Below are 27,006 nucleotides of genomic sequence, written 5' to 3'. Positions count from 1 at the left end.
CTGGTCCTAGCGCTCAGCAATCTTCGTCCCGGGTAGCCTCGCCATCGGCTCCCGCATCTCGATCTGCCGGTAGGTCATCCGCAGGTCTGTTCGATAGGATCCGCGCTATGCAGCAGAAGGTAGGTCAAGGTAGGGCTTCTGCTAGCAGACATCCTCAGCCTACCCAAGCTACTCCTCATAGGTCAACATACCTCGATGAACTTCTCTATCGTGCCCCTGGTCGTGAAAGTGCTGCCGGAATGGCCATTACCGTGGAGGACGAGCACGACAAGGCGGATCGAGAGGCGCGTGCCAGATATCAGAAGCGTAAGAAGCATTACGAAGAGATTCGAAAGAGGAACGGAAAACTCGGGTTTGCAGAAGACATCCAATGGATGAAGATTCGCGGCGCAGAGGAAACTCGACTACGCAAGAGGAAGCGCGACCAAGATATGGCAAGGCAAGCGAATGGCGAGTTGGATCTGCTTCCCGAAAGGTCTGGTGACCATGGCCAGCACGATGATATGATCGAGGACGACGACCCTGCAGGCTCGTCTCGAATTTCACCATCGTCTTCTAAGCGTGTCTTCCCCTCGATGATGGAAGCTGAGCTTCAAAGCATGCAGGTTGCTCTTCAAGCCAACGGGGATAGGCCGAGCAAGAAGAAGAAGGGTGCCCGTATGCCCCAGGAAGAAACAGAAACAGCACAAGGTCGCGGCAGAGGAAAGGGTTCAAATTCCAAAGCATACAATGCGGCCTCACGAACAGCGAAGAAAGGTAGACGCCAAACCGCAGCCGACAGAAAGGCAGTGCAAGGTGCTACTCGCCTACACAACTCGCTCATGTACTCTGACGTCTTCAGGCAGCAAGCCAACGAGAATGCCCCCGAACAGCCAACCTTCTCATCGACGAAGAAAGCAGACGCGCTCAAGGAGTTGATTGCCAGTGTGCCGACCGAGCACCAGAAGTCTGCTAAGGACGATACGCAAGCTTTGCTTCGAGCGACCAAAGATTTCGACGGTCACGGCTCGTGCAAAGCAGATGGTAACGGGATGTGGAAGGTGAAAGGCATGGCGACTAGCTTGAAGCATTTTCAGGTCATGGGTACGGCTTTCATGAGGCGACGCGAGAACGATCTTCATGAACCACGTGGAGGTCTGATGGCCGATCAGATGGGCCTCGGAAAAACACTCATGAGTAAGTACTCGTGCCCTATCGCATCACAACTTGGTTGACAAATATCGCTAGTGCTGGCCAACATTGTCAATGGCCGAGGAAATAGCGACGAGGACTGCAAGACCACATTGCTCGTTGCTGGCCCGGCTCTGCTCACCCAATGGGCCAGCGAAATCGATCTGCACACAGATGGCAGCCTTTCCGTGATGAGACACACCTCAGGCAACCGCATCAGTTCGAGCCATCCTTACGAGGTTTTCGCAAGACACGACATCATTCTGACAACATATCACGAGGTTCTGAGGAGCTATCCCAAGAACGAGCCTCCTATCGAATGCCAGAGTGCGGAGCAGAAGATTGCTTGGTGGAAGCAAGTTTATGAGAAAAATCGAGGATCCCTTCACCGCATGATGTTCCACAGGGTCGTTCTAGACGAGGCCCAGGCCATCAAGAATCACCAGAGCAGGACCTCGCTCGCATGCCGCGCATTGATGGCACGCCACAAATGGGCACTAAGTGGAACACCTATCCTCAACAGTCTCGACGAACTCTACTCTTATTTCAAGTTTCTGGGAGTTCCGTATACTGGCTCTTTCAAACTTTTTAAACGCAACTACGCAGACCCCAAGGAGCCCGAGAGCATCGAGCGCCTCCTGATCCGACTGTCGCAGTTTATGATTCGCCGGGACCACTCGAATATCATGATGAACGCTCCTATCTTGAAGCTCCCCCGGGCTTCTCAGATGACGCATTGGTGCGAATTCAACTCAGTTGAACGCGGCATCTACGAAATTGTTCGCCAGCGTTTCGCAAAGCGAATCAACTTGGCATCGCGGGAAAACGAGTTGGAGAAGTCATACAACAACGCCTTGGTGTAAGTATACCATTGTTTGAATTTGATCGATTTGCAGACGTCCACTAACAGTCAAAAGCATGTTGTTACGCCTGCGACAACTTACTGCCCATATCCTGATGCTTCAATCAGTCGTACAAGATTTGTTGGAGCAGGAAGACATTGAGAAGATCCGTGAAATTGTTCAAATGGAAGCAACCAGTCAGGGAACCCGGAAGGCCCGGACTATTCTCGCCATCCGCAAACAATTGGACCACCTCGAGGCGGAAGCAAAGAAGCAGTCTGCAAACAAGGCAACGAATCGGTCGAAGAAGTCACATCGGCTGACGGGACGTAATGATGACGATGACTCGGGTGAACGTGATATCGAAGAACTGCTGGATGACAGTCAGGAGATTGTAGACGACAACCAAGCAGCCGCTGGACGTCCAGCCTCGAGTGGCAGAAGCTTCGGCAAGAACTTCGATTTCCGACCCTATTTGAATAGTTTGACGACTGGCGAGAATTGGGATAAGGTCAAGAAGAAGGCCGTGTGTGCCGATTGCGCTGGTCGGCTACGTGGTGCGTGGCTGACGAGTTGCGGACACATGCTGTGTACCGACTGCTATGATGCCGCGCAACTTGAAGCAGCAGAAGAGGATCATGAGAAGGCCAAATGCAAAGGCTGCGGTAGCATTTTCACGCATGCCAACGAAATACAGGAGAATGGGGATGAATTTGTGAGCGCCGGGCCAGCGACACGAGCAAAGAGACAGCAACACTCGAAGGAGGTGCTGCGCATCGAACAGCAGGACATTGCGGAGGATTGGCTGACGTGGGGTGGCGAAGGGGTTCTGCCGTCAGCGAAGACAATTGCATTGAAGGCCCAGCTGCTGAACTGGTACGTCGTGAACCTTTGTTGCAGTCATTATCACTGACGTGGATTCCTAGGTTCAACGAGAACCCGAACGTCAAGGTCATCATCTACACGCAGTTCCTGGCCATGTAAGTAGGGCATTGCTCAGGTTGTGACGTGCCACTAACAGCAGCAGGATTCGAATCATCAGGAAGATGTGCACAGAAGAGCATTGGGGTACAGAAGAGGTGAGTTATCTAGTGCAAGCAGAGCTGGCCTTGGAGCCTCTGTGTTACTCCAGGACTGCTTTTGCCGACCTCCAGGGATGTACTGACGACTGCTAGTACCATGGGAAGATGAGTCACGAGGCGCGCGATAAAGCGATCCAACACTTTGCCAACGACGCGGGCGTACAGGTCCTGTTGGCCTCTCTTCGTTGCGGCGGCTGTAAGTGCATGGCCCATCGCTGGAAGCTCGAGATGCTGACGACATGGCAGTGGGCCTGAACCTCACCATGGCGTCGCGGGTGGTGATTCTGGATCCTTGGTGGAACTCTGCATCGGAGCAGCAAGCCTTCTGTCGTGTGTTCCGATTCGGCCAGACGGAGACGACGTGCCTCACACGTTTCTGCGTCAAGAACACGGTCGACGAGCGACTGATCCAGATGCAAGAGCGAAAGGAGAAGGAGATCGACTCGGTCATGAAAGATGATGCGGGCGCGAAGGCACGCAAGATGGGCATCCGCGACCTCATGCGCTTGTTTGGCAGTGTCGGCGACGACGAAGAGGGCCGGCCGTTTATCCTGGCGGACAACGGGGACGCGCGCGGTGGTTTCGTCGCTGATGACGATCACGAAGGGTATGCGGACGAGCTTTGATTGCGGCAGAATTGAGGCGTATATTGGGGGCGGGTGTGGCCCCAGGGTGGACTATTGCGAGTTGGAGGCGACATGATTTCTCACAATTTGGGCGAAAGGTAGGCAACAGGCCTCGAGTGCACTCTGGGTGGGAGTCGCGAGGGCAGGCTGATTACTCGGAGGCCTCTGATTGGGCGGCGTAGGCTTGCTTTTTGCTGCGAGGTAGGGCGACGATACGTGGGCTCGTCTCGGGTTGCGGCTCGCCCGGGAAGGGCTCAGGGCGTCTTGCGAGCGAAGATATCCAGTTAGACATGTCGACCCGCCTGGTCGTGGTTCGCGTTCTGTGAGGTGCACCAGCTAGCTCGGAGCTAGAGAGCGATCCGCGGCGCCGCACGCACGCGTCAACGGGCGACTGCAACGCCCGCGGCTGCGCAGCTCGCCGCAAAAGCACCAGCGCAGCGCTCGCAGAACAGAGACAGCCCGCGCGGTCCAAGTCTGAGGGTGCCGTCTCACTAGCGATAAGGCTCAGCCAGGCCAACCACAGCGCGCTGGACCCCGCCGTCTCCGCATCCGACGTGCACTGCAGCACAGCATCGCATCCCCAATGCGGCGGCCGCGCTGATATCGCACCTCGCCCGACTCGCACGCGCCTGCCCTAAAGTATGCGGATGGCCGCCTGCCCGCTCGACACCGACCGACTTCTTCGCGCGGAAGCCTGAGCACGCACGACCCCGCGGTGCCCCGCCATGGACGAGACAGCGCCCGCCGACAAGGGCCGCCGACGCAGCAAGAAGGACGGGGCCAATGACGACTCCAACAAGAAGCGCAGGTGCATCTCGAGCGCCTGCGTGCCCTGCCGCAAGCGGAAGAGCAAGGTGAGCTTGTCCTTGGCCGGCCCAGGTGTCGTGGCGTGCATCTCCGCGCCCGCCCACGCTTCTCCGAAGGATGAGAGCACTCGCTGACAAGGCTTCGCGACACAGTGCGACGGCACGACGCCTGCCTGCTCGGCGTGCGCTGCCGTCTACAACACGCCCTGCGTCTACGACCCCAACTCGGACCACCGCCGCAAGGGCGTGTACAAGAAGGACATTGAGGGCCTCAAGACAAGAAACTCGACCCTGCAGTAAGTAGTGCTGGCGTCCACGGCGGAGGCTCTGGCTGCCACCAACGTCTCCAGAGTCCAGTCAGTGGTTCCAACCTAGAGCGCCCGCACCTCCCTCTACCCGACTACCGCTGCCTTTGACTGCCTTGCTGACTTTACAGGACCCTCATCCAGGCCATACTCAACTACCCCGAGGAGGATGTCGCCCCGCTCGTCCAGCAGATACGCACGTGCGAAAGCCTGGATGCCGTCGCCGAGGCCATCATCGCCAAGGAGAACGGCGAGGACGTCGACGATGAAGACGACGTCAGCCCGTTGGCTTCGCCCGTCGCGCAGACTACCTTCGAGAGCCAGCTGAGCGGCAAGATGGGCGAGCTGCGGCTCGAGGACGGTTCGACGAGATACATTGGCGGCACGTCGCATCTGATCTACATGGGCGCGGGCGACGCCGACACGCGTTCGCCGGCGTCGCTAGTCGGCGCGGAGCAGTACGACCAGATCGAGGATCCTCTCACGTCGTGGACAAACGTCACTACCGACCCGGAGCTCGTGCGCCACCTCATCAACATGTACTTCTGCTGGCATTACAGCTTCTTCACCACACTGTCGAAGCACCTCTTCATGAAGGAGTTTCAGCTGGGAAGGCCCCCGCCCGGGTCGAGACGGAAGACGGAATACTGCACGCCGCTGCTTGTCAATGCCATGTTGGCGCTGGGTTGCCACTTCACATCGTGGCCCGCGGCGAGGGCTGTGCGGGACGACTCGGCCACCGCGGGAGATCATTTCTTCCGGGAGGCGAAGAGGCTGATACTGGAGGATGACCTGCATGAGGTGCCTGCTCTGACGACCGTGCAAGCACTGGCGCTCATGTCGGTACGGGAGGCCGGCTGCGGAAGAGAAGCGAAGGGCTGGGTGTATAGTGGCATGAGCTTCCGGATGGCATGCGACCTGGGGCTGAACATCGACATGTCAGGTAAAAGTAAGATTGAGGAGACAGAAGAAGATGCGAGGCGAATAACGTTCTGGGGCTGTTTCTTGTTTGATAAGTAAGTGGAGACGATGTTGAGAGGGAACCCCGACTGACTTCCGGCAGATGTTGGTCCAATTATCTCGGAAGGCTACCACAGCTGCCTAGGGCGATTGTCACTGTACCAAAGCCAGAAGTCTTCCCGACCGAGGATGCGGAGATCTGGTCCGCGTATACCGACTCTGGTGTGAGCCAGGCGCATTCGCAGCCTTCGCGAACACGAGCGGTACGTATTGACGGCACCCTAGACGCTTGCGGTTTTCTAACGACTTGCAGGTGGCTATACAAATCTCGAAACTTTGCGAAATATCCAGCGATTTAATGAACTACTTTTACAATCCCATAGACATGGACAAGGCGAAAGGCAAGCAGACGGAGCTCAAGAAATTGAGCGAGATACACCAGCGACTAGAGACTTGGAGAAGAGAACTACCCAAAGAGCTTGAGCCGAAAGAAGGAGGGCTGCCTTCAATGCTTGTTATGCAGTAAGTGGTCCCGAACTATTGCTATCATCTCCCGAATCCTCGGCTAACACCTCGAAGCATGTTCTTCCAACTCCTCTACATCCACCTGTTCCGCCCCTTCCTTAAATACAACCCCAACAACTCTCCACTTCCAGCCCACGTTTCACCCCGAAAACTCTGCACGCAAGCAGCCGCCATGATCTCCAAGCTTCTTCGCCTGTACAAACGATCACACGGCCTTCGCCAGATCTGTAACATTGTCGTCTACATCGCTCACTCCGCCTGCACGATCCACCTTCTGAACCTCCCCGAGAAGAACGCAAAGCGCGACATCATCCACGGGGTAAAACACCTCGAAGAGATTGCCGAAGGCTGGCTTTGCGCGCGGCGGACGCTAGGTATCCTCACCGTCCTTGCAAAACGCTGGAAAGTCGAACTCCCGGAAGAAGCTGCCACTGTGCTTGCCCGCACCGACGCAAAGTACGGGCCTTGGACAGACGTCACGACGGCCAAGCCCGCGAAACGCGACACCGAGGCTATCGAAGAAGAGCAAAAACCCACCAACGCAGACAGCTCGCCAGCGCTGCAGCCCTACGGCCTGTCGTTAGCCAACACTGCATCCCAATTTTTCAACCGCACAAGCAACGACCTCAGCATGTCCACCATGCAGAACAGCACCTCGGAAGCGCCGCCCACAGACGCCGTCCCAGTTCCCATGTACTCGCGCGCACAGCGCACCTCCCTCACACATCCGTCCCCCTCCGTCGCCACCCCCGTCTCCACAAACGCCACGCCTTCCACCCAGGGCGCCTCGCCGTCTCAACTCTTCGGCGGTGTCGAACAGCTCATCCGCGAAGGCCAGGACTGGTGGCTGCGCGACCAGAATCAGCTCGCTTTTGGCTTCGACAACTGGAACCATGGGGTCGAGGACATGGCTGGATGGTTTACCGCACAAGGCGGTGTCGTGGGTAGTCCCACATTGGTGAACCCTGCCGTAAATTCTGGGGCAGGGGCCGCAGTGACCTCACCGGAGGGTATGAATGGCGGGCCGGTGATGACGAATGGGAATGGTGTTGCGAACGGCGCAGCGAATGGTGCAGGGATGAACGGGGGATTGCCTGGGGTACCAGGGTTTGGCGAGGGGTTGAATGCGTACAATGAGCAGGAGTGGTATCAGTGAGCCTTTTCTGCAGGGTGTATAGGGTGTATGGGTGTTTTACGGCGTCGAATATAGGGCTGCTTGGGCGGAGGTATATACCACGGCTGCTTTCTCTTGGGAGAGGTAGCTCTTATTGGGATTGTATAGTTCAATGATATTATCTACGATTTTCTTGGTCTGGGCACGTGACCTGATTCTAAGCAAGTGCTCAGGGCAGGACGCAAGCACACTCGGCGTGCATCGAGAAAAGACTGACACGCGGAAAACTAACACTCATAATCCACTGTACATCATCATACCTCAACCACCGCCCAAAAATGGACCCTTCGAGTTTTACTCGTCCGGCGCCTCAGCCAGAGCAACTCCCAGAAGCAACAGCTCCAACCAGCGCCTCAAGCCCCACCATCCCTTCCCCCCTCCTTCCCCACTCCAACCACCTCGCCCCCCTCCTCTTCACTCGCCAGTCTAAACACCTTCTTCAACACCTCCTCCGCTCTCTCCTCCCTCACCTTCCTATCCCCCGGCAACTGCGCCCCAATCTCCTCCTTCAACCACCCCCAGACGATGCCGCGATACTGCAAATCCGCCTTCCGCTCTTCCACCGTGACCCCCTCCTCGCCATCCTTCATGTTCTCGTCCTCCTTCGCAAACAGCGCCGCATAACACAGCACCAGCCTCACGCAGTCCTGCGCCCGGTAACTCACCGCCAGCCCCGCTCCCCCGCGCACAGTACCTTTCGCAACTACATCCAGCAGCGCGGCCTCGCTCGCGGTCCGCGGTCCGCGGTCCTTGCCCTCCCACATCAGCGCCTTCACCTCGGGCAGGAAGTACTCCCGCACGAGGAAGAGCTTGTTCTGCATTAGCTGCATGAGGTGCGGCACGAGGATCGGGTGGGGGTCGGGGATCTTCCTGGCCGAGCGGCGGACGTATAGGCTTGGGAGGGCGGTGGGTGCTTTGATTTTCTTGAAGCCGTAGTTGGTTGCGTCGAGGTCCCGGCGGACGGAAAAGGGGAGGTGCGCGTAGGGGTGGTCTTGGATGGGGGTGTTCGCGTTGCCGGGAGCTGGGTAGTGTGAGTATTCTGGCGATTGGGAAGTGGCCAAGGTGGGATGGTATGGGATGGGATGGACTTACTGGCTTTCTTGCGTGGTGCTGTGGACGAGCGGGCTTTGCGGACTCGCGGCGTCTTTGCGGTCTTGTTCTTGGAGGCTTTGCGCTTTGCTGCTGCCATCTTGCGAGTGCTGGAAGGTGTGGTCTGTTGATTTGCGTCCCGGATTTCGTCCGGTGCTTTCGATTCGTGATGGCTCGATTTCTCTTGTCAATCCCGAGTTCCTCGTGCGTCTAGATCTGCGCGGTATGCAGTTGATCTTGCAGTTTTGGGTGCTTGAATGTAGTGGAGCACGCGTAACCCTGATATAGCGGGCATGTCTCGGTGAAACGGTCATGATGGCGTTTGTCTTGTTCACCAGGCGAGGCTCATTTGGTGTTGTGGTCGTAGCGGTCGTCAGGTCAACGGGTTGAGGTGAATAAAATAACGATTGGTGTCGCATAGACCTCGCTTCAGCCTCCAGAGAATCGTTAGCAGCAACCTTTTGGCGAAAAATAGCGCTCGAGCTACTGTGTGTTCCACTGTGGGACGTGTCGGCCAAAAGAATGCTTTAGAGGACTGATATTGATAGGGCTAGGGCGAGCTTCACATTCATCCTCCGGAAGTCAACCCTTTCTTCTGCATCCCGGGGAAACATATCTCAACCGTACAGCAGGCAGTTTGAGGCAGGCGATGGATTCCCTCAGTCGAGAGAAGAAGACAGATATCAAGAAGCTACACTCAAGCTAAAAGTTTTGTTCCACCTAACGTAGACACCTGAGAGGTTCTGTATGACGTGAATGGAAAGGCTGCCTTGACAGCGCTAGGTTGTTTTGGTAATATTCGTTTGCTTCGAAATACTATCAGTCTCTCACCTTGCCGCTTCAAATCGTCATTATCTCGGTAACCCCACGCGGCGCTTGCATCGTCTAACTGGCAATTACCTCTTTCCACTACAGTATCTTCACACTCAAAGAAGCTTACAGCCTCTTCCAAGGTATGCACCATCCGCACTCAGGCGTACTCTAGTTCACCCGTTTTAGCACATACATAACGTCGGACACGCTGCCGGCGCTAGGCGCCATGCATCGCGTCCGGGATGCAATGGAGAAGCTCCCAATAGCTAGGATCCTTGTCCACGACCGAGACAACCAAGACGACCGAGATGTACAAGACAACGTTGAGAGCGACTTTTGGCGGCGAAGGAAGTTGGGTGAAGAAGAAGACTAAGACTCATGGCTTGCCAGAACAGGTACAGGTCACTGAAGCAATGCTGCACGCTCCAGTGCCCTCTGGAGCATCGGACAAGCCAGAGATCCGCCGCGTGTACAAGCATCCCTTTAAGACCCTCAAGGCAATCTTCGGTACCGACGCGTACAGCGAAGGCGAGGTCTCGAAGACCATCAAGTGGAATGCATTCGTGCGGGCCATGATTCGGACGGGATTTGCAGCTGAGAAACTTCAAGGTTCGACCTGGCGGTTCATTCCCCACGGCAATACTGTCATCGAGCGGAGCATCCAGTTCCACGAGCCTCATCCTGGTAGCGACATCCCATACAGCATGGCCCGCCGTTTTGGCAGGAAGCTTGAACGCGTTTACGGGTGAACGCGGGACACGAGATAGATGTGAACAAGGAAGAGGCCAACAGAGAGCCTTGAACAAAGCCTCTGGTTAAATGAACGTAGGTTCTCCGTAGGATCTCAGCCACTGAGCACCAAGTTCAAAAGAAAAATTGTGCTACACCTCTTACTTTCCGGTGAAACACTCCTATCACAAAGCTGGCTTGCCGCATTTTTAACCCTGATGACCTCACGTGATCCCACGCATGCTCACGCAACCGTACCGTATTCAGTAACTCCATCCTCCTTACTGACCTTGACCACTTGTACGACGTACTCTCCGTGAATCTTCTCGTCCCAAACCGGCTCACCCTTCGAATCGACCGGAATGACTTTTTGTGCCTCCGGGTCCGACTTAAGCATCGCACGCTTCAGCTCCAACGACTTAGCTTTGAACATGGCCTTCCGCTGCAGTAATTGTGCCTTGCTCAAGACTGGCAGCCACGGTCTGGGATCCACGCCATATCTGAGCCAAGTTAGCACCTGTCCAACCAAACGACCATGACATGCTCACTCTGCTTCCAGCTGTCTCCCGATATCCTCCTCCGTCAGGCAAACCTTGCGTCCTGCTGCCCACCAGTAGTTCCATATGGTGTACATTTCGCTGCTGCCGGCGATCAGGATTTTCGTCTTTTCATCCCACGGCCCAGGCGCTCCCAGTTTGAGGAGACGATCATGACAGATCTACGACATACCATTCAGCTAAACCTCCATTCAAGGGTTGTAAATCCTTACCCCGATTAGGAGCTGCTGATCCATGTTCGGACTCACGCCATAGTCGTACTCTCCCCTGCCGTAGATCCTGAAGCACCGTCTACTGGTTTCCATGTAGCGCACGAGTGCCGCATGCGCATCCTTTGGTAACGGAATGGGTGGCAATGCATCTTTAGTGGCGTCGGGTCGTTGTTGAGCTCCACCCGCCGTATCCTCTTGCGCACCCGCAATACTTTGAGCTATGTCGCTTGCGTCGATGAGCTTCTTAAATCGCTTGTTCCCGAGATCCCAGTTATTCTCAGTTTTGAGAGTGGCGAGAGCCTTCGCACGTCCTATGTTTGGGTTTGAACTGTATAGTATACGCGCCGCGTCGAGGACCTGGCCGTCGGTGGGTTGCTCCATGGCGTAGGGTTTGACGCAAGGTCTGCTCTCGGCGTTCTATATGCAGTTTTTCGTGTTGGCCGTGTTATGTACTCAGACCTGGAAACCGTGTTTGTTCCTTGAACACCTACGGTCGAATGGTTTCTACTACTTAGTAACTGGCCAGCAGATGGTGGGCTCTGGCCGACCTATTGGGATGTGAATAAATACGAATCACGACATAGCATCAGCAGTGGAGAATAATGTCCAGATCACATCAGTAAAGGTCTGATCCAAATTACTACAAGACACTCGCGTCTCCCTTAGTTCTTGCCACAGGTACGCGTCGTGGTGCAAGGGGTTTCGCGTGACGTCAGTCAGGAACTCGACACTTCAAAGTTCAACACCAGATCTAGACCTGAGAGCCATATATCAAATTGAAAACATGCGAGTATGATATTGTAACATCTGAAACACGACGTGGTGCACATAATATTGGTATAAACCGCGGCGACTCAGGTTCAGGGTCCAATCTCATCGTGACGCGCACGGCTCTTCTTTTTCCCATGCTGTATTGCTCTGATTACACGAATACATTTTCCTACGATACCTTGATGAATATACGTTAACAATGATGAGATCGTACTCTTGACCATTGTTATTCCACGCACACTATTCTGACGTCATGACTCTAGCCATGAAGTCGCCATCAAAAACCCCATCTTTGTAAAGACTCGTAGGAAATTCACTACAAGAACTTAAAAAACATTCCAAAGAGAAGGAAACAAATAACAGTCCAAAATGCCTAGCCCCCGTGCCCAGCAAATAATCAACGACTACGAAATCCGCCCCGACCCCATCGCCCTCACCCAAAACCCGGATCCCTCCAAAAACTCCTCTTCTGGCGTCGATTACGAGCCCCACCCTGAGGACTCTATCCCCTTGGAACCCGAACGCGAGCGCATTGTCCAGGCGATATGCAACCTGTACTCGGGCAGCGCCAGCGAGACCGACATGCAAGTCTACGCCGAGGAGGCCATCTACGACGATCCGCTGAGTTTCTGCGACACGCGGTACAAGATTGCGGGGCAGTGGTATGGTGCGTGTCTCTCCTTCCTAGCCATCCCGCACAGTGTCCTGACCATGAGATCTAGGCATCCCTAAGATAATGTCCAAATCGCAGACAATAAAGACGCAAGTCGTGTCGAGCAAAGAGAATGAGATCATCTTCAAGCTGCAGCAGGAGTATATGCCCAAGCTGGCGCCGACAGGGAAGAAGGTCAACTCGCTGGTTACGCTTTCGCTTGATGCGCAGGGGAAGGTCAAGTACCACAAGGATATGTGGAATGAGAAGGATTACAGCCACCAGGGGCTGGGGAAATTGATCAAAACGCTGAATGGCGATTACTTGACCAAGATCACGCAGCCGCCGGAGAGCTTGGGACCGAAGGAGTGAGCCATGGCTGTAACATTGATGTGCAAACCTTTAGCATGAGAATATCTCGAGTGTAGATAAGAGCTATATCTATTAGTTAGCCCCTGGGTAGAAGCTTTCTGCTGTCACCAAAAATGCAAAATCATCCGAAGAATATTCAACATGTACTGAGAACGACAAATGTCTATAATATAAGCATATACAGAGTGAACCACCTCTCAAGGAACGAACAGCCTCGAGTAAGCCGTGACATTGGTGCGGCAGCACACGCAGGCGGTGTAGTTCTTCGATGCAAGTCCGACCCTGCAGTCATCACACAGAGACAAACAGCCGCAAGGCCAGACTAGAACTGTGCGAGGACTGACCTGACACACCACACACTGGGGACCATCGCTGCCCATACCTTCTGCGCCGCTGTCCCATGAGCCAGAATTACTCTTGGCGGCCGCATCCCGTTTCTCGAGCATGAACTCTTCCAAGACCTGCTCCTCCTCGTCTGGCGACATCGGAGCAGCGCCGGCCTTGCGGTGACGAGCTGACGCTAATAGCCTGACGTCGTTGCTCTGGAGGACCTTGCGGTACTGTGAGCGCGTCATCACGCCTGGGCTCTGCAGGTGTCGTCCCAGCATCCTGGCCTCTTCCCTTTCCTCTTTCGATTGCGGGTCCAGCAGGCGTGACAGCCGGGAAAGATCAAGCGTATCGGCATGCATTGGTGTAGACTCGCGACTATCTCGATAAGACGTCTGTGTCGGCGTTCGCTGTCCCTCATCTTCCGTATCCGACCACTCATTGGCATCTGATGTGGTCGAAAATGAGATGACACTTGTAGTGTCATCCTCATCAGCAGGCGATGGAACATAATCGCCGCTCGCGTCGATGTCGCCCCACTTACCGCCGCGTTTCCACCAGTCGTAAAGGTGGTTGGATATGCGCTCTTCAGAGTCTCGCTCATGCAACATGCCGTTTCTCTGCCATTTCTCTCGCGTGAACGTTTCCACGTCGAACGGGACGTCTCGCCGTGTTCGAATTCTGCCCCCGCCGATGTCGTTGTCATCGAGCCATGACTCTCGCTCCGACCGTGCAACGCCATGTCGACGCTGAGCTTCTTCATGTATCCGCATTTGAGAGAGATGAGTAAGCAACCGAGGTCGCCAGGTGATGTGAAGCTTCTGCATGATGGCCATCACTAGCCTGGCTTGCACATATAGCAAAAGCGCCACAATGCCTTGGAGGAAGCGAAGAGTCGGCCACCATCGATTTTGCCGGTGTTGGACTCCACCGGCTTGGATACCCTGTCCCGATCCTACATCAGTATCGGGTAAGGACGCATCCATGCCTTTGGTCTTTCTCTCCTGCGCATATCCGGAGGTCAGTTGAGCGTTCGCTCCAGCTCCATTATGTATCCTTTCTCCCGGGAGTCTGCGGCGAGTCGTCGCTTCGTAATACCTCTTTCGCTCTAACCAAGTCGATGAGTGCACGTTGACACGCATAGCTTCGTTCAAGAAGACTGCCTCGCTCGCGGCGGTTAGGACAGTGAGCCCGACCTTCAGTACAGCAGTATAGAAGTCCTCGCTCCAGCTGACACTCAGCGGGGTTATCGCAGAGAGGTGTATATTAGCATGGAGATTTCCATAGGCTGTCGAAAGTCGCTCGCGCCAAGTCGCATTGGGCTGTCCAGGCGGAGGGTTCAGGACAGTAATTCCCAGTGCGAGCAGATAAATGACTGAAAAATGTCAGTGGATTCTGGATGGGTCATGTGTTCAGGTACCTACCGCCACAGCATAAAATGCCGGCAATAATAACAAGATGTGGAATGAAGCCAACCATGCAAACCGTAGGGAATCTCAAGATGCCGACATGGCCGCCGGAATCAAATCCATTCGTTACAAATCGGATCAGACTCCAAGTGAAGGTGGCCATATAAGCAGCGCCCCATATGCCTGTGGTCACGAGTCGAAATCGAGCGCGGTACCCAATGATAGCAAGGAAATTGCTTGTAAAATGGCTGACGCTAGAGATCAATGATATCAATAGCACTTCTGGGGGGACGTTTGCAAATGCGGATATGGTCGACCGAGCCAGTGTGAGTTTGGTGGAATCAGGGGTAAAGACTGTTTGCGGCTTGAAAAAACGACTAGAATCCAGGGCGAACGGTCGAGATACCACTGCTTCTGCCTCTGCGAAGGCCAATGAATGTTCGAAGATAGTCATGCCCACCTCTGGGACCGGGTGACGTCCCTGGAGAGCACATGCTAATGTCTCGACGAATTGACCGAACCCGAGCGAGATGAACAAGGGCCACAATAGTGCCAGAGAGCCAGCCGGTCGTGTCGCATCTGGCGCGAGCGGGAGCATGTTGACTGCCCTGCAAGACTGCTCCACATCTTCCCAGAAGAGTGCAGCTGAACTTGCTCGCCAGAGATAGCCACCGTCGCCGGCGAAATCGGTGTCTAACTGTCGCCCTGCAGGCCCGTATTGTAGGTCTGTCCAACCCGGATTTGTCTGGCAGCGGATAGCTCGAAGCACATTCTGTATGCGGTATGCGAACAGGAGCAGCGGGATAAGGTAGAGTGCAAAGCGCAGGTGGAGTCGGTCGAACGAGAGGGGAACTCGGCTCGAAGCGTAGAAGTATGTACGGTTGAGAATAATGGCCTAGCAAAAGGTCAGATACGGTTTCCTAGCCATGCCCAGACGGCCGCGCAGGTTCGTTACAATGGAGAAGGTTGCTATAGCCCACTTGGACGTGATGTAGCTGAAGAACGAGCCCACGTTCTTCAGCGCCTGGAAGAAGTTCATGTCTTCCTGGAATGCCAAGCCTGCGTTTGTAGCGGCCGCGATAGACTCCTGAACAAATGTGCCCGATGTCGTCGCGGCGGTCGCGTTGGTGAGATTGGCGGTCGGTTCGGCGATGATGCTGCCGCCTGTCCGAATCTTGCCAAAGACGCTGTCTATGTGCTCGCCGAGCGCACCTGCTCTGGACAGTAGGCGCGGTACGGCCATGAGCAGGTCCGCCGGCGAGGGCAGGAACGAGCTCACGTTTGCGAAAGCCGCTTGTTGTTCCATTGTTCCCGGCCTGCCGCGTCGGAAGCGCTTTGTTAGACAAAACGAGCTTTGGTCGCACAAGGCTACTCTTCGTGTCTAGCGAACGTGGAGCATGACTGCCGGCGGGAAAGCGCAAGCAGTACGGTAAGCGGTTGTGCCCAGAGGGATCTCTGAATCACGCTGCTTGGGGGTTGTCGCGTTATCGTCATCCAGGCGGAGCGGACGAGCGAGCGGAGCCGAGGCACTAATTTGGAATGGCGCTACAAGCACTGGATACTATCGACCAAGTACATGTATACCATCTCCATGCTTGAGCAGCATACCTTGAAACATGACTTACGCGTCTATGTAACCATGTTCATTACTTGCTGCATTCCATTTTGACGAGTCTGCGAGCTGTATGGTCTGACTCTGACTGGGGTGGACTGGCCGGAACACCGGCACCAGCACTCATCTTCTACATTCTGAGCAGACTTGGTACGATGATAACAAACTACCGAGAAGGGCCTCCAGATGACAGTCTCCTTTTACGTAGACACGTTGTAACGCGTCCACGTTTGGGGCCTTGTTCTGCTCTTATCTGACGCACAAGATATGTTTAGTCTCTGTTTAGGTGAAGCTTGCTGTGCGATATACCCAAAGCGTCCTCTGCGTTTTCCGATCACAGGAGATCATTCCTGTATGGTGAACAGTGAGGAACTCGGTAATGGCAATAGCAATTGCTTGGCCCAATTCGTGATTCGTTGTCACTCCAGCATCGTGACTTCCCAAGCTCGCCATTGCTTGCTCGTGTTCCTGCAGGAGGACCCTGGACCAAACAGCCACAATATCGATGTCACCCAAAGGGCGTGCCAAACACACAGTTGGTTACAAATCACTGCACTTCGAAGCTTAAGATAACGAGAAAACTACGCTCGTACGGTGCAGACATCAACAAGAATGACCGAGCGCAAGCGACCCTCAAGTATCGCGGGCGGTTGCCTCTGCGGCGCTATCCGCTTCGCAATCCGCTTTCCAAATGACTCTGACTGGCCTCCAAAAGGCGTACGTGATAACCTATCTATTTTGTGGATGAATTGCTGATGAATTCTAGAACGGCATCTGCCAATGCACCATGTGTCGCAAGCATTCCGGCTCGCTCCTGCCGCAGAACATATCCTTTCCCGTCGCGCACCTCACTCCCAACCTTGCCTCTTTTCCAACCTACAAAACCTATTCCAGCGGGCCGACTACTTCGCGCGGATTCTGCTCCACATGCGGGTCCCCACTGACCTTCAACGACGACAAAAACCGAGATCTTATCGAGATCAACATCGGCTCCTTCGACGAGGAGGTGCTGATCGGAGAGAAGGTGGAAGAAGATGCGTGGGAAGACGAGTACGGCAGGCACGTGCCGAGGAAGGGCGGCTGGGGGTACGAATTAGGGTTCCCTAAATATCACATCTTTGCAGAGAATGAGGTGAAAGGTGTGACCGATGGGTTCGAGGGGACTAAGTGGCTGACTGATCGGGAGGGTGGAACGTCCTTCAGAGGGAAAGTGAGTGGCATGAAGAGGGGCGTCTGAAGCGCGTAGAGTGGTTTCAGGAGGGTTGTACGGGAGGTGAGTCAAAGTGGAAGCCAGGAAGAATGCGACAGCTCTAGGGAAATCAGTTCATATCGGCTTGTCAGACGAGACCCACAAGGTTCGGGCGCATGGGACGGGAACCGCCATCTGCCATGCTTCAAAAGCGTTAACTAGTAGTTTTCTTCTGCAAAGTGACATGACTCTATCGTTCGAAAATGTTCCGCGCGCTTCAGCGAGAGTGCAGGTGGGCACAGCAGACGTAATAAAACCACCAATCATCCAGAGTTGGAGCTCCAAGGGCCTGTACGAGTTATACTACAATAGAACATATAATGTATCACTATTGTCGAATGTTCACCATATAGCTTTCGTCTTGCGATGACGTGTGAGTCAGTTATGGGTCCTCGGAAGGGTCGCGTGTCCGCCGACGCAGGTTAGGACACGATCACCAGGCGGTGAAAAATACTGCCAGATGCGCATCAGCCTGCACCATTTGATTTGCCAATTGGGCTGCACATATCAGCCATCGGCCGCGAGTTGCGGAGACGAACCCATGAAGGTGCATGGCGTGCACACAAAAAAGTGTCCCGTTTTCCCCGCCTCCCACACTGCAGAGGCCATGTTGCGGTCCAAGCGAGCATTAGGCCGATCGCGGCCCGTAGCTTTCATCATCGTAGCCAACGAGAGAAAATTGTTTCTTGACTCACTTGCATACTGCGCGTGTCCTTCAAATACCCGTGCTTCTCCCCCGACCTTTTCCTCCGCTCCATTCCTACATTCACAACAACCATGTGTCCCTCAATCGAAGAGACGCCTACCAACGGCGCCGCCAACGGCCACACCAACGGCAATGCCGCCGAAGAGTTCACTCCCATTGAGGCGCGCCCCAACCCGGTGCCTCACCACAAGTCGTCGCCGTATCAGCCCGTAGGCGACTTCCTCTCAAACATCAGCCGCTTCAAGATCATTGAGTCGACTCTTCGCGAGGGCGAACAATTTGCAAAGTGCGTACCGCTTTGTTCCGGCATGTGCTCATCAACTAAATCATGACAGCGCGTATTTCGACCTCGAAGCCAAGATCAAGATCGCCAAGGCCCTCGACGAATTTGGCGTTGACTGTGAGTGCACTTTGAGCGGCGGGCTTCCTTGATGTACGCACGCTGATGCTTATCGCCAGACATCGAATTGACGAGCCCTGCGGCTTCGGAGCAATCGCGCCTCGACTGCGAAGCCATCTGCAAGCTCGGCCTCAAGGCCAAGATTCTCACCCACGTACGATGCAACATGGAAGATGCCAAGATCGCCGTCCAGACGGGTGTCGACGGTCTTGATGTCGTTATCGGCACGTCTAGCTTCCTTCGCGAGCACTCCCACGGCAAGGATATGACGTACATTAAGAATGCGGCACTTGAGGTTATTCAGTACGTCAAGTCTCAGGGCAAGGAGATCCGATTCAGTTCCGAGGACTCTTTCCGATCAGACCTCGTCGATCTACTGTCTTTGTACAGCGCCGTGGACAAGGTCGGCGTCAACCGCGTCGGTATTGCGGACACAGTCGGCTGCGCAAGCCCCAGGCAGGTATACGACCTCGTCCGTACGCTGAGGGGTGTCGTCTCTTGCGACATCGAGACTCACTTCCACAACGACTCGGGCTGCGCCATCGCGAACGCCTACTGCGCTTTGGAAGCCGGCGCTACGCACATCGACACCTCGGTATTGGGTATTGGCGAGCGAAACGGCATCACCCCTCTCGGAGGCCTGATGGCCCGTATGATCGTTGCGGACCGCGACTACGTCATGGGCAAGTACAACATTAAGAAGCTCAAGGAAATTGAGGAGCTTGTAGCCGAGATGGTTGAGGTCAACATTCCCTTCAACAACTACATCACCGGTTTCTGCGCCTTCACGCACAAAGCTGGTATCCACGCCAAGGCCATCCTCAACAACCCCTCTACGTACGAGATCATCTCGCCTGCGGACTTCGGCATGTCAAGATACGTGCACTTTGCCAGCAGATTGACTGGTTGGAATGCCATTAAGTCTCGTGCTGATCAGCTCGGCTACAACATGACCGACGCGCAGTACAAGGAAGTTACCGCGCAGATCAAGATCATGGCCGACGTCAAGAAGATCACGCTCGATGACACGGACGCAATCATCTCTGCGTACCACCACAATATCGTCAACGGTGTCAAGAAGCCACTTCTTGAGGGTCTCTCAGCCGAGGACCAGGCTAAGATCGACGCCGCTGAGGAGAAGCTCGGGGGCGTCAAGGAGAAGCGCCAGCTCGATGCTGAAGCAGCGGCCGACGCGCCGCCGGCCAAGAAGAGGTAAACAAAACCGTCCGTTGAGCGGCGACATCTATCCTAGCAGTGAATACTTGGAGTTACGGGTTTTCCTATTTGTCTTGATCTCATTTTGCATATATCTTCCGGATCCGGAAAAGTTCGTCTGTCTTGATACCTGGCCTGCCAATGTTCATATGGCGATGGCACGTACCGTTATAGAGAAAATGTGCCATTAGTGTGTGGACGATAATGAACAAGTTCACCAACCTTTCCTGGAAATGCAGAGATACTGTTTTGAGAACAATAGTAACTTATGCACATTGTGAAGTACAAGTCTTTCGGCATTGACCACACAGGGAAGCGTCCGATTACGACTCCGAGTAGAACCCCGAGTTCGCCATTGGGTCGCGTGGACCTTGGCGGCTGCCAAAGCTTCAGGGTCTCAATGCTGCAGGGGTCGCGGTCTAGCGCGTGGTTTTCACCATTTTATTGCCCCTCTCCACCGCTTCCTCCGCACTTCGACGCCGCCCTCTTGGTTTCCTACGCCTCCAAATCCCACAAGATGAGCACAACCGAAACCCTCACCCAGCCCGCGGTGGTCACGCAACCGATTACTGTCGCGCATCCCGCCATCACCGCTGAGAACGTTCAACAACTGTTCCCCGAAGTCAACACCACAGTAATTGGCGGCTCGCACGCTTCAGCCACCAGCGACAATGCGCTCGACGGCTACAACGAGGAGCAGATCCGGTTGATGGACGAGGTTTGCATCGTGCTGGACGAAAATGACTTCCCGATCGGCAGTGCGACCAAGAAGTATGGTGAGTAGTTGCGGGGTGGCACGCGATATGATCCTGGCCGAGCCCCCCCTCTCCGGACGCTGCTAACAGACTCCAGCCCATCTCATGGAGAACATCAACAAGGGACTGCTCCATCGTGCTTTCTCCGTCTTCCTTTTCGACTCTCAAAACCGATTGCTCCTCCAGCAGCGCGCGACCGAGAAGATCACCTTCCCCGACATGTGGACGAACACTTGCTGCTCACACCCTTTGGGCATTCCGGGAGAGACTGGCTCAAATCTAGAGGAATCGATAGAAGGAGTGCGCCGCGCGGCGCAGCGCAAGCTGGATCAAGAGCTCGGCATCAAGGCGGCACAGGTGCCAATTGACGATTTCCGATTCCTTACCAGAATACACTATGTTTCGCCAAGCGATGGGAAATGGGGAGAGCACGAGAGTCAGTGTATACCTGAGAGCGGGCTGATGGTGAAAGCTAACAAGATGCAGTTGACTACATCCTGTTCATCAAAGCCGACGTCGACTTGGACATCAACCCCAACGAGGTGCGCGACTCACGTTACGTTTCCCAGGAAGATCTGAAGACCATGTTCAAGGACCCCTCGCTCAAGTTTACACCGTGGTTCAAACTCATTTGCGAGAGCATGCTGTACGAGTGGTGGGACCACCTCGACTCCGGCCTAGAGAAGTACTTAGGCGAGCAGGAGATTCGAAGAATGTTGTAGTTCCGTAAATATACATCATGTCCTCAGAGCAGCGAGAGCGATGTCTCTGACATGGCGGTGAAGAGAGAAGCGGAAGGGGCTGAGAGCTAGCAAGTGGGGAGTTGTTCTGATTGGATTGGAGACGTGCGGCGGCTCCCGGTGTGCAATGCGAAACGCAGGCATGGCCGAGGCAGATAACAGATACCACTGGCGAATTGAATGCATAAACAGGTCAAGTGACCATTCCCCACGCATGACTTGCCTTACATGCTTGCGCGTCGCAAGAATCCCTCCCTTTCGTCATGAGCGCCTGCGCCGCACCGAGTGCCACTACTGCGACTCACCTGTATACCAACTCGCTGTTTCAAGATAGGAAGTGTATGCATAAGTACGTATCTTGAGATAATGTCCAGTGCGGAACCGTCCCGAAGCTATTAGCAAATGAAGCCCCAGATACGAGTAGACGCAGCGATCAGAGCTGCACTAACTCGGTAAGGAAAGTACAGCCGGGCGTTGGTGACAGTTCCCGACACCCCACACTCGCTTCCGACCAACTACATGCCTCAGTTGCGCTCTGCGAGCTTCACTTTCTGTTGGTTCCGGACTTTGTTGTCCGTTACCCAGCTTGTGTTGCAGCATGGTCCCTCATGTTCTCAAGTCATGGTCAAAGATGGCCAAACGGAATGCTCATTCCCAACGCTCGTGGCTGGTAGACGACGCTGACTATGATGAACGCTAGGTGATGCCGGCAACATGAAGCAAACTAAGCATCACGGGCACGGGCTGCTCGGCACCTTAAAGATAGGCCAGCCTTAGTTTGCTCTGGGGTCATCGGTCACGTTGCATGGGTTCGGAGCGGAGTATATCAAGTGGCATTGCCCAGTACCTCTCCCAAGCTTCAGAAACATCCTCTGGTACGACTCTGTGCAGCTTTATCGTCACAGCCAAGTCTACTCCGCCAACCAGCTCTGCCATTCCTCCACCCCCACGACGCACGAGCACTCCGCTGCAGCTGATCTAACCCAACAATCCTTCGCCGTCCGCTATCCGGTGGCCGGGATCCAGCCTAGTCTTCTACAAAGGGCGTCCACTGGTCCAGTGTCAAGCCTCACCGTTTGGAATAAGCAAGCGCCGATAGTTTCCGCAGCCATACATCTACTTCCACAACTACTTCCCCGCTCACGGTCGCACAATACGACAAGCGCATACATCAAGCAAGTAGCTTGAACATATCATCTGAAACCACACTCTCCCACTCAAGGGCAGCTCAGCCAGCTTCACCCTATTGATGTCGGTTGACGTCCGCCAAGCTTGCACCTCTCTACGGTTTCCCGCCCGCATCGAAACCGTCTCAAGATCGCAGCTCTCCAAAGTTCATACAGGAGATAGTACTCGTCCCGCTGAAACGTAGACTACATTCGACAAAAGGTATACTATGGGCAGGCAATCGATGGCTTCGGGCCTTGCTTCATCATGCTGCCATACCGACCACGTCCCGACTAATTGCATCCCAGCAGCGTGCTTTGAATTGCAGGTCCTGATCTAGTATCACCTGGTTCGAGTGACCACCCATTCCCACCCCGAGCCCAGATTCGTCTGGCCACAACACCTTCACGCTGGCGTATACAACGAATCTACCCATCATCAAAAGAAGCGGCAGATCCCATTTGAATACTAGTAGAAAACACGCGAATCCGCAATCATGGCGACTACCGTCAGCTCGCTTCGCGTCGACTTCGAGCCCAAGGATTCATCGCTGAAGTCTGCTAACATCAACCTCACTGGTGCTCCGTTGAACCTCCTAAAGCTGTTCGGCTTGCGGCCGACTTCTGTGCCTGTCCCTCCGTTGCCGGAGGGCGTTCGTGTCGTCACGATAGCAGAGTACAAGCAAGCGGCCGCGTGCCTGGCCGAGGCGTTCGCAGAGGACGAAGTAGTTCGTTATCCTGTCGATACACCTGACCGTGCGCACTGGACGGAGCAGGAGAAGTGGGATCTGCACGTGGAGATTCTTGAGTATGTGACGTATGCTCACATCCTGAAGGGACTCGTCACTACGGTAGGAGACTTTGAAGCAGTCGCTCTGTGGTATGCCCCCTTCCCCCGCTCCACATCTTCGCTTATTCCCTTAGGATGCCGCCCGGCACAAACATGGACGACTACCTCACCATGTTCAAATCGGGCATGTGGCGCCTCAACTACCGCCTCTCCGCCGAAGGCAAGCGTCGCTTCTACAACGAATTCCTGCCCCTCCTCCACGATACTAAGCACGGAACGCTCGGAGCCCGGGACGCTGACAGTTGGTACCTCGTGTATATCGGGACCAGCCTACGCGGTCGCGGCAAAGGCAACGCGAGCAAGCTCATCCGACACGTAACGAGTCAGGCTGATAAGGACGGCGTGCCGGTGTATCTGGAGAGCAGCAACGAGAAGAACCCACCAATCTATAGGCGCTTCGGTTTTGAGACCGTGCGTACGGTGTATCTGCATCGCGCGGAGAAGAATGTGGAGCTGGATATCATGGTGAGGGAGCCGGTGAGGGTAGAGAAGAAGTGAAGAGGTAAGGCTTCTGAGGATGGGAAGAAGCGGACGCTGCGGATTCAACACCCACGTCAACTGTAGAGAAGATCAGATTGTCATCCAGTGAGGTTGGCATGTGTGAGGCTTCTCCAACAGAAGCCCAGGATGATTTCTCTTGCTTTTGCTTGCACTTGTTTCGCTCGTTACCTTCGATGTTGTTCAGCATTACTAGTTCACACTTGTAGATCGATTGGAATATTTTCGAGATCCGTTCTCTGATACATCATGTGGCTCGTTGACGGTTCGGTGGTGAACAGACCGTGTTAGGCGTACAGGGGTACGCGGGCGATGGTCGAATCAGCTCCACCGCTTCACTTGACTGACTTTTCAGCAACGCGAGACGTTGGCAACGCCTAATACTTCAGGGGAGCTGCGAACCGCCGTTTGAGGCGCAGCTGTCCTCCATTACTTCACAGTTGTTCTTATCGCGAGATTACGGTAGACGGGATGGTCGGCGCAAGGGCGAGGTGGGAGATTAATCGTGGCTCAGCGCATGCGCGTCTGCGGTAACGTACATAAGGTGCAGCGTGACAAAGCGGATGTTGCAGAGAGGCGACGAGATGGTTGTTGTGCACCAGGAAAACTGGCTGATGAAGTCCAGCAGTATTGTCGGCGCAGTTGTTGGCAAGCCTGATGTTAGAATGTAGGGAACGGTGGTAGCGAGATGCCAACCAAGGTTATGTACTGGAGATGGCCGTTAGAGCTAGACATGACGGATGAAATGTCCATCTGACTCGCAGCCCTGGCTCTTATTATGCAGTGGGCCGGGCCCTTTGCGGCGAGCGGGAAAGCCATCAATGTTGTGCGCCCGTCAAAGGCCAACATGTCCCTGGCCGCATGAAACACGGCCCTCTCACTTCAGCCTGGGTCAGTGTGCACATTTCACTCCTGTTCAAAGTCGACTCCCATTCTGCTCTTTTCTCGCTCTACTCCACGCCCCGGCGCATTAGACTGCTCCGCAAGGTCCCTGATACGGTATCGATAACGTGCGATTGGCGTTCCACCCCGCAAGCCCTCCCGACAGGTCTAGGATAGACGCGTCGTCCAGTGCCTCCCGTGCACGTCAGGCTGCCAGCGCATCAGACAGCCCAGCTCTTGCGCGATAGCCGGCATTCACGTCCCACAAAGACACCGCCGCCGCCTGTTTGCCCTCGGCCACTTGCCCGCCCAGCTCCCCGTCGTAGTCACACCACCACCGCCAACGGCCGTCTCAACACCACGCCATGGCGCCAGGGCCCCAACTGCAGCGTCGGTACTCAGTCACGGGTCTGACGCCGCCTGAGGATGTGCCCCAGGTCTCCAAGCAGCAGCACTCGCCCAAGCTGCAGGCGCTGGACACCAGCGTGCAGTCGCCCAGCTGCGGCTTCTGCGACCCGGGCGTCGACGCTGCGAAGGCGGGCGTGCAACATATCGAGGACGTCGAGGCAGTAACAACACAAGGCGGGGATCGCGGCCGCAAGATCTCGCACCACGCCGTGCGCCGCATGGCTTCCAAGCGTTCCGCGACCCAATTGCCATCTCCGAACACGCCTACGACACACCAGCTCCCGTCTAAGATCGCGAAGCATGCTCTGGAGGTACCGGAAATGCATATGGATATAGACATGGTCAATACAATGGAGCTAGACGAGGGCGTGTTCACAGACCCCATCTGGGACGACGTCGGCTCAATGCGCAGCCAGGACTACGGCCGCTTACAACTCGACATCCCGCCCTCCTCACCACTTACCGTGTCCTCCGGCCCACCAGAAGACGAATCAATTGTCGACCCCTTCAACCTCGACACCCCCGACGACACACCCTACGACTCCGGCGTCGAAAGCCTCGCCCTCACGCCTATTCTCACCTCCTGCGCCCTCACCCCGTACAGCACATCATCGAGCACCTCATCTGGTGCCCCAGACCCCAAAACCTTTCTCACCCTGCCCCCAGAGATCCGTCACGAAATTTACCTCCGCCTCCCCGACCTCATCCACACCCAGCCCCTCATCTACTGCCTCTCCACCTTCAACAACGCCATGCAGCACCCACTCGCCTCGGTCAGCCGCCAGGTCCGCCAGGAGGCCCTCGCCATCTTCTACTCCCAAAACACCTGGACCATTAAGCTCGAGTTCACCCTAATGTATGAGGCCTTCCGCGACTGGATCATCCGGCTGGGCGACGGCGCGGGGCACCTCCGTCTTGTCACCATCGCGGTCCGCGGGAAGTTATTCAAGCCCGGGACCAGCCACGCGAGCATCGCCGCGGGCCTGCATACCAACGTCGCGGTGTTGCCCGGTGCACCGCCGTTTGCGCTGCAGGTCGAGCAGTACTGTCCGCCGGACGGGGACGCGTGTTTTGGGATTGACTTGAGCGAGAAGTTTACCGGGGGGAGAATATGGATTGTGAGGAACGATGGGACGCGAGAGGCGGCGGAGACGGCGTTGAGGTGGTTGAGGGGGAATGCTGGGGTGTTGTGGGAGAAGAGGAGGGAGAAGACGCTGAATGGGCAGGATTGGGTCGATTTTGTGGATGCGTTTTTGGCCTTTGTTCGATGACTCTAACACAATTTGAAAGCGATACGAGAGGCTGGTGAGCAGAGGAGATGGAGGACGATCTTGACTGCATTTTTGGAGGTGGACGAGGGATACGGCCGGTTCGTTATGGCAGATTTTTCTGCTTTTCATATTCATTTTGCACAGCGTCATCTTGGGAGCAGCATCTTCTGGCAAAAAATCGGATCTTGGGGCATATGGCGCATTTTCATGACATGGAAAATGGAGGTTTGCGTTTGCTATTTTGTAATGTAGACTCGGCCTTGGACGAGTGATCGTTGTAAGGACTGTGAGGTTGTTGGATGAGGTAATAACCCTTCAGGAATGAATGGATGTTTTGATATTATTTGCGAGGCGTTTCAAGTGTGGGATGAACAATGATCGTTGTTCTTAATGGGCGCGAGAACTGAGTCGGTAAGATCGAAGTTAGAGCCGCGGGCTGAGACCGCCACAGAAAGGTCATCAGCCAAGGCCACAAAGTAAAGCTGCGAGGTGGGACCGCATGGTAAGGCGGAAGGTTTAGACCGCAACGTGAGATCTCGGTCGGAGACCGCAACGTGAGATCTCGGTCGGAGACCGCAGACTCTGGCCAGCAGAGGTGTTGTGGCAGGGAAAGCGTGACCGGGGAGACTCTCGCTCTTGGGCAATCATCCAGGTCTTCAGCTCCTCTACAACGAAGATAAAGAGAGCTGAATTATTGGTCCTCGGATGCTATACATCGGTCTCCGGGCCACGGTCCGTTCTTCCCTGACTTTTTGCGAACACAACTTATCTGCATGGTTTGGTCGATACCACCGCCGTCAGGGCCTTCGGGCCATCCAGACAGACTACCACAG

The 27,006-nt window shown here is 55.1% G+C and overlaps 11 protein-coding genes across 11 annotated transcripts; 9 read left to right on the top strand and 2 right to left on the bottom strand.

Annotated features, from left to right (window-relative positions):
* The first annotated feature begins 1,622 nt into the window (after nucleotides 1–1,622).
* CC84DRAFT_1160928 (uncharacterized protein) lies at nucleotides 1,623–3,992 on the top strand. Its single transcript, XM_018177620.1, has 6 exons — nucleotides 1,623–2,029; nucleotides 2,088–2,888; nucleotides 2,939–2,992; nucleotides 3,040–3,091; nucleotides 3,188–3,290; nucleotides 3,341–3,992. Exons 1-6 carry the CDS (start codon nucleotides 1,647–1,649, stop codon nucleotides 3,718–3,720), a joined length of 1,773 nt encoding a protein of 590 aa, XP_018040247.1. The 5' UTR covers nucleotides 1,623–1,646; the 3' UTR covers nucleotides 3,721–3,992.
* Nucleotides 3,993–4,119: 127 nt separating this feature from the next.
* CC84DRAFT_1160926 (uncharacterized protein) lies at nucleotides 4,120–7,614 on the top strand. The gene is made up of 6 exons (XM_018177619.1): nucleotides 4,120–4,574; nucleotides 4,680–4,822; nucleotides 4,963–5,847; nucleotides 5,895–6,054; nucleotides 6,105–6,313; nucleotides 6,371–7,614. Exons 1-6 carry the CDS (start codon nucleotides 4,446–4,448, stop codon nucleotides 7,470–7,472), a joined length of 2,628 nt encoding a protein of 875 aa, XP_018040246.1. The 5' UTR covers nucleotides 4,120–4,445; the 3' UTR covers nucleotides 7,473–7,614.
* A 2,086-nt stretch (nucleotides 7,615–9,700) lies between these two features.
* Nucleotides 9,701–10,141, top strand: CC84DRAFT_1172374 (uncharacterized protein; the record flags this gene model as incomplete). The annotated part of the gene is made up of 1 exon (XM_018179975.1): nucleotides 9,701–10,141. The coding sequence occupies one exon, from the start codon at nucleotides 9,701–9,703 to the stop codon at nucleotides 10,139–10,141; it is 441 nt and encodes a 146-aa protein (XP_018040245.1).
* Nucleotides 10,142–10,365: 224 nt separating this feature from the next.
* Nucleotides 10,366–11,271, bottom strand: CC84DRAFT_1213256 (uncharacterized protein; the record flags this gene model as incomplete). Its single annotated transcript, XM_018182514.1, has 3 exons — nucleotides 10,366–10,621; nucleotides 10,670–10,839; nucleotides 10,891–11,271. The coding sequence occupies 3 exons, from the start codon at nucleotides 11,269–11,271 to the stop codon at nucleotides 10,366–10,368; spliced, it is 807 nt and encodes a 268-aa protein (XP_018040244.1).
* A 759-nt stretch (nucleotides 11,272–12,030) lies between these two features.
* On the top strand, nucleotides 12,031–12,685 carry CC84DRAFT_1202475 (uncharacterized protein; the record flags this gene model as incomplete). The annotated part of the gene is made up of 2 exons (XM_018181777.1): nucleotides 12,031–12,328; nucleotides 12,384–12,685. 2 exons carry the CDS (start codon nucleotides 12,031–12,033, stop codon nucleotides 12,683–12,685), a joined length of 600 nt encoding a protein of 199 aa, XP_018040243.1.
* Nucleotides 12,686–12,783: 98 nt separating this feature from the next.
* On the bottom strand, nucleotides 12,784–15,899 carry CC84DRAFT_1160925 (uncharacterized protein). Its single transcript, XM_018177618.1, has 3 exons — nucleotides 15,377–15,899; nucleotides 14,437–15,316; nucleotides 12,784–14,387 (listed from the first exon to the last, which is right to left on the bottom strand). Exons 1-3 carry the CDS (start codon nucleotides 15,725–15,727, stop codon nucleotides 12,883–12,885), a joined length of 2,736 nt encoding a protein of 911 aa, XP_018040242.1. The 5' UTR covers nucleotides 15,728–15,899; the 3' UTR covers nucleotides 12,784–12,882.
* A 753-nt stretch (nucleotides 15,900–16,652) lies between these two features.
* Nucleotides 16,653–17,322, top strand: CC84DRAFT_1160924 (uncharacterized protein). The gene has a single exon (XM_018177617.1). The coding sequence runs from the start codon at nucleotides 16,821–16,823 to the stop codon at nucleotides 17,268–17,270; it is 450 nt and encodes a 149-aa protein (XP_018040241.1). The 5' UTR covers nucleotides 16,653–16,820; the 3' UTR covers nucleotides 17,271–17,322.
* Nucleotides 17,323–17,974: 652 nt separating this feature from the next.
* Nucleotides 17,975–19,910, top strand: CC84DRAFT_1137876 (homocitrate synthase). The gene is made up of 3 exons (XM_018176170.1): nucleotides 17,975–18,274; nucleotides 18,324–18,388; nucleotides 18,448–19,910. The coding sequence occupies exons 1-3, from the start codon at nucleotides 18,060–18,062 to the stop codon at nucleotides 19,602–19,604; spliced, it is 1,437 nt and encodes a 478-aa protein (XP_018040240.1). The 5' UTR covers nucleotides 17,975–18,059; the 3' UTR covers nucleotides 19,605–19,910.
* Nucleotides 19,911–19,946: 36 nt separating this feature from the next.
* CC84DRAFT_1160921 (isopentenyl-diphosphate delta-isomerase) lies at nucleotides 19,947–21,311 on the top strand. The gene is made up of 3 exons (XM_018177616.1): nucleotides 19,947–20,379; nucleotides 20,456–20,794; nucleotides 20,845–21,311. The coding sequence occupies exons 1-3, from the start codon at nucleotides 20,004–20,006 to the stop codon at nucleotides 21,078–21,080; spliced, it is 951 nt and encodes a 316-aa protein (XP_018040239.1). The 5' UTR covers nucleotides 19,947–20,003; the 3' UTR covers nucleotides 21,081–21,311.
* A 1,450-nt stretch (nucleotides 21,312–22,761) lies between these two features.
* On the top strand, nucleotides 22,762–23,612 carry CC84DRAFT_1184068 (uncharacterized protein; the record flags this gene model as incomplete). The annotated part of the gene is made up of 2 exons (XM_018180723.1): nucleotides 22,762–23,144; nucleotides 23,189–23,612. 2 exons carry the CDS (start codon nucleotides 22,762–22,764, stop codon nucleotides 23,610–23,612), a joined length of 807 nt encoding a protein of 268 aa, XP_018040238.1.
* Nucleotides 23,613–24,363: 751 nt separating this feature from the next.
* Nucleotides 24,364–26,505, top strand: CC84DRAFT_1160919 (uncharacterized protein). Its single transcript, XM_018177615.1, has one exon. The coding sequence runs from the start codon at nucleotides 24,860–24,862 to the stop codon at nucleotides 26,171–26,173; it is 1,314 nt and encodes a 437-aa protein (XP_018040237.1). The 5' UTR covers nucleotides 24,364–24,859; the 3' UTR covers nucleotides 26,174–26,505.
* Nucleotides 26,506–27,006: the final 501 nt, after the last annotated feature.

The sequence above is a fragment of the Paraphaeosphaeria sporulosa genome (assembly GCF_001642045.1).
Source record: "Paraphaeosphaeria sporulosa strain AP3s5-JAC2a unplaced genomic scaffold CC84scaffold_2, whole genome shotgun sequence".
NCBI lineage: Eukaryota > Fungi > Ascomycota > Dothideomycetes > Pleosporales > Didymosphaeriaceae > Paraphaeosphaeria > Paraphaeosphaeria sporulosa.
The sequence above is the reverse complement of the archived record's forward strand: the minus strand, read 5'-3'. Positions and strand labels throughout refer to the sequence as shown.